Source organism: Lemur catta, chromosome 6 (assembly GCF_020740605.2).
Source record: "Lemur catta isolate mLemCat1 chromosome 6, mLemCat1.pri, whole genome shotgun sequence".
Lineage (NCBI taxonomy): Eukaryota > Metazoa > Chordata > Mammalia > Primates > Lemuridae > Lemur > Lemur catta.
In genome coordinates, this window is record NC_059133.1 from 54,767,607 (window position 1) to 54,772,678 (window position 5,072).

Below are 5,072 nucleotides of genomic sequence, written 5' to 3' on the forward strand. Positions count from 1 at the left end.
CATACCTAGAGACGTGTCACACACACACAAGCACACAGAGGACTTTCAATTGCATTCCTGCCCACACTCACTAAACATTGCCTATGGTTACACACCATAGAGGCACAAGCTCTAGATGTGCATGTGGTTAGGTTCACTTCTCATACTAAGGCAAAATCATATAAATACACTCCTCACCTGCACCCATAGGCACACTGATTAAAATCAAATGTTTGTGGGCACAGGAGGAAATTATGGGATGCATATATGCCCCAGTTTGGAAATCTTCTCTCAAGACCCACATTTACAAATTAGAGATTCAGACCTCTAGGCTGCTGGGATCTCTGCCATCAAAAAAGACAGAACCTTCATTTGATAGTCATGATTCTTTTGCCTTTCATCCAACAGAATCATATTGACAAAAAATCTTTCTTGAATAAGACAAGAACAGAAAGAGAAGGGAAAGATGAGAGAATTGGTTCCAAACCTCTGCCTCCAAATAACGAATTTGGAACAGACATCAGCCCAGTACCCTCACTGAAAGCACTGAAAGGACCATGATTATCTTTACACAGAAGAAAATGGAGCAAATATAGATGGGTGTGATGACTGTCCCCACAGGTCACCTCCTTCCCCAGTGCCCCACCCCATGCCAACCCCTACAAAACAAATCTCTGGGGCTTTCTACTCTGGGACACCCAATGTATAAACATCAGGGTGGCCCCAGCCTAGGCGTCTTGTTGTGTCTGGAGGAGCCTGGCCATTTGTGCCAGAGGGGAAGAGGCCAGGCCCCACCTTCCCACCCTCAGAGGCTTCGGAGAGAAGGAGGAGGGGGCTGGTTTCTTCCTCTCCCCTCCTTCCTTAAAAACTGTATATAAAAATTCCAATACAGTCTTCTCATGGAGAAAAAAAACACTAAAGTCCTACCCTCAACCCTACACATTTAATTGCGACAGACGGAGACATCTGGCAGGAGGGCGGTGGAGCCAAAAAAATTCCTATAAATTTAAATTCGATGATGGTTACAATTAACTCCACAAAAAACGTGTACTTAAACAGAAAGCCGTTGCTGGGCATTTGGACACAGCTCAGCTCGAGCTGCACGTGAGGAAGCAGAGCTTAAGAGTAGCTGTGGAATGTCCTCAGCTTGAGAGCGAGAGGAGGCTACCACCACACTCTTGGCCCTGCCAGTGCTGAAGAGCTCCAGGCCGGCCAGCACAGGCCTACCTAACCTCTGCATGCCTCTCCTCAAGGGCTGGGCTCTGCCCGCCTGCCTCCTCCTCCTCCACCACCGCCTTGGGAGAATGGAGGGTTTTAAGAGGAGAGGGGTTAATAAAAGGGTCAAATAAAATCATAATATTGAACAGAATGAAATATCTTTATTTGCCACCAAAAAAAAATCACAGCAATCCCTCTGGGATGGGAGCAGGGTGGGGATTGCCTATGTACACACGCACTCGCGCACATGGAGAGAGATGGGTGATTCGAATCTCATTTTGGGCCGTCCTCCCCCCATCCCCTCTGGGTAGAAAGAAATGCTTGTGAAATTTATTTACAAAAATTCAGGCCCCAGCATGGGGGAGGTGCCCAATCCCATCTTCCTACTGCCTCCACCCACCCCAATCTTTTCTTTTGTCCTTAAAAATAAAAAAAAGGAGGTAACAACTGCATAGACTATAGCTATAAATCCATGGAGTGGGGCACTGCTTGGAAAAAGGTTAGGAAACCTCAATGCACCAGTTAAGAAATTTCAAAGGAGGGCTCTACACATTCACGGGGAAGACAATTAGGCTCGGGCGGGGCCTGGGCAAGGACGGAGGTAGGACACGGACTTTGCACACCTAACACCAGGTCGAAGGTACAGGAATTTCACAGCAAGGCAGGATCACATTTAGCTGCCCACTAATAGTGGGGCAAGGTGGGGTAGGGGCGGGGAGCCGGAGCGGTTTCCGCTGACAGACATGGTGTCTTAGCGGATATTTTCACTTGGGCAAGGGAAGGCTTTTAGTTTGAGGAGTGTTCGGTTCAGGCGCCCGCTACTGTCGCCACTCCCCTCACCCAATCTGAGCAGCAAGACATTGTCGCCGAGGTGTGTTTTCTTTTAAATAAAGAGTCTTGGCCTCGGTGCCAACGGTGGCCTCGGTGCCAACGGTGTCCACTCGCCGTAAGTCAGACACTTCCCTTCACCCCCCCTTCCAGGCTCGGTCCCTGTCACACAGCAAGAGTCAGGCGAGGGTGAAGGAGGCTCCGGAAAGAAGTGCCAGCAACGGCAGTGGGGGCCAGCCCTGGCCACAGTCCAGTTGCCACCCGCGGAAAGAAGACGAGTTAGAAAATAAAAAATAAAAATAAAATAAAATAATTTCCCCCTTTCCCCCTTCCCCAAAAGGGCCCGGTCTGCGGTTACAGCAGCGGATTTCCCGAGAAATACTGCAGCCGGTCTCTGCTCAGTTTTTTTTCTTTCATCCTTCTGTTCTGAAACCAAATTTTCACTTGTCGGTCCGTCAGGTTCAGCATCCGGGACAGCTGCAGCCGCTTCTCTTTGTTGATATACACGTTGAAGAAAAACTCTCGCTCCAGTTCCCGGATCTGGAATTTCGAATAAGGGCAGCGCTTCTTGCGGGTGCGGGGGGCGTCTGGAGGGAGGGGAGGGGGCAAGTGCGAGGAGAGGGGGGAGAGAGACACGTGAGACCCGGGCGACCCCAGCCCGCTGAGCCCCCAGCGGCCCTTCTCCCAGCGAAACAGCCAGGCAGCCCTCCCGCCGGGCCGGCCAGCTCTCCTCGCGCGGGCGCAGCGCTGGGGCAAGCCTCGACCCCCTGCCAGATCTAGCTTGTCCCAATCCGGGGCCACGGCATGACCCGCGGCACCCCCTCTCTACCCCCACCCCTCAAGAGAGAGAGGTGGCTGACCGAGTCTGGGAGAGAAGGAAAGCCCTCTGGGGCCATAGGCTTCCGCTTGGGCCCCCTGCTTGCTCCCCTGCAGCCCTCTGCCCCTTCCCGAGCCGCCCTCCCAGTAGTTCTGAAAGCCCACCACCCCCTCCTCCAGAAATCTGGGGGACCGGCGGAGAACAGGCGCAAAGAAGTGAGATCTGGCGAACGCAGTGGGGAGGCGGGGAGGAAGCCAGCGAACAGGCACCAAGACACCAGAGAGTCGCTTCCGGGGCCCTGGCGCCCCGGGACGCCCGCGGGGCAGCGCCTTCGCGGCTGCAGTTCTAGGCCAGCACCAAGGCCGCAGACCGAGGAGAAACGCTGAGACCCCCGCCTGGGGCGCAGGGGAGCTCTGAGCCGCCTCTCCCTATTCCTCTGTCGCTGCTGACCCCAGGGTTGCTTGGGTTTCTGCTCAAGGACCCGCAAACACATAGTTTGAGCATTTTCAAAAGTAGTTTTAAAAAGAATCAGAGCAGCCCTGGCTCGCTTCTCCGGTCTCAGGTTCTGCTCCATTGCTTCTCTACCCCACCTCTCCCCCTCTCTGGGTTTCTCCCTGCCTTTCCCTCGCCCTCCCCTTTCTCCCCCTCCACCCCTCCCCTCCCTCCCACTCCCCGGCAGCCCAGCTCCCCATCCTTCCTTAAATGCTCCTCTAAGTTCACGATCAAAGTTAATATCGCCCGCAATGGTGGCGCTTTTAAAAATTTCACAGACCGAGGGAGATAACGGGAGAGGGGGGGTTCACCCGGCTTTTCCAAAGAGCCCTTTTCCCTCCCTCCCCACCCCTTCTCCATCGTAAAAAGTCCAGTCGTTGGGAGAGAGGGCTTTGTAGGTTATAATAAAATCCTTTGAATGCTTATAAAACTCCACATAAAATCGGACTGACCCAAAACACGAGGCCGTCCCCGCTCCCCTTGCCTCCCCCCTACTCTCGCCCTCCCTCTCTCACTCCCTCCCTCGCTGCCCGCCTGTTCCCGGCCGCTGCTACCTACTGGGGGCGGCTCCTTTGGCCGGCTCCTTGGCCGCGGAGTGGGCTGAACCGGACGAGCTTGGATTTGTGTTCTCCTCCTCAGCTTCGGCCTCGGCACCCGCCTCAGCCCGGGACGCTAGTCCCGAGGCCGGGGGTCCCTCAGGCTCCCCCTTGGCCTCGCCCTTGCCCGAGCAGGGGGGCTCGGCGGGCGCGTCGCCGCCACCGCAGTAGGCGTTGTCGAAGAAACGGTCGAAGGCTTGAGGCAGGACGCTGTTCTTGTTGACTGACGAGTAGAAGCCGGCGGGGGCTGCGTGCGGGGCGCTGGGGTGGTGGTGGCCGCCGTAGGAGCCTTCGTTTTTCATGAGAATCTCGGTGACGGTGGAAGGAGGCAGGCACTCCCGGTGCATAAGCTCGTCGGCCGCCGCATAGCAGGAGGAGTAGCTGTTCCGATGGTGCCACTTGCTGGATGGCTCCAGGCCGTAGGAGACCTCCCGGACCGGGGGCACTTGGGCCGAGTAGGGATAGGAGATCTGACGAGAGGGGGCCTGGGGCAGGAAGGAGGAGACCGTGGAGAACTCGGGCATGTAGTAAGTGCAACTGGGCAGATAGAGGTTGGAGGCGCAGCTCCCTCGCTCGCCAAAATCAGCGCCCCTCTCCTTGCGCGACGGCGAGCAGAAGTTGCCCAGGTTGACCGAGTTAAACATCGTTCTCCTCTCCTGCCGGCTCCGGATGAAGGTTTTGGACCCGGTCTAGCGAGGGGGGAAAATTTGGGAAGGCGAGATGACGCGTTATCCGTCTTAGTCTCTCTCCCCGAGCACGTGATCCAAAGTAGATATTGTCATATATCAGTTCGGAGCACTTCGCAGACGTAGGAGGGGTTCTCTCTTAGGTAAGATCGGGGACGTTCAGGCGATTGGTTTGCAAACACCGCAGAAACATTATGAAAATCAATTGCAGATTTGTATTCGTTTTTCTCCCGTCACTCCCCTCCTCTCCATTCCACAGCACGAGCAAAGGAGGAGAGAGAGGGTTGGGGTGGGGTGGGCGGTGGGATGGGCGAGGGTGGTGGCTGGGAGGGGGTAACTGTATTTTTTTCTAGCTGCTGCTCTTTTTCCCCCCAGGACGGGGGGAAGGAGGAGGGCTTTCAAGTGTGGGGGTCTTGCCTCCTCCCTGTGATCAGCACCAGACAGATGGGAGTGAGG

At 55.4% G+C, this 5,072-nt stretch overlaps 1 protein-coding gene across 1 annotated transcript; it reads right to left on the reverse strand.

The window, feature by feature from the left end:
- Nucleotides 1–1,338: 1,338 nt before the first annotated feature.
- Nucleotides 1,339–4,688, reverse strand: HOXC11 (homeobox C11). The gene is made up of 2 exons (XM_045555245.1): nt 3,893–4,688; nt 1,339–2,612 (listed from the first exon to the last, which is right to left on the reverse strand). Exons 1-2 carry the CDS (start codon nt 4,572–4,574, stop codon nt 2,380–2,382), a joined length of 915 nt encoding a protein of 304 aa, XP_045411201.1. The 5' UTR covers nt 4,575–4,688; the 3' UTR covers nt 1,339–2,379.
- Between the last annotated feature and the right edge of the window lie 384 nt (nt 4,689–5,072).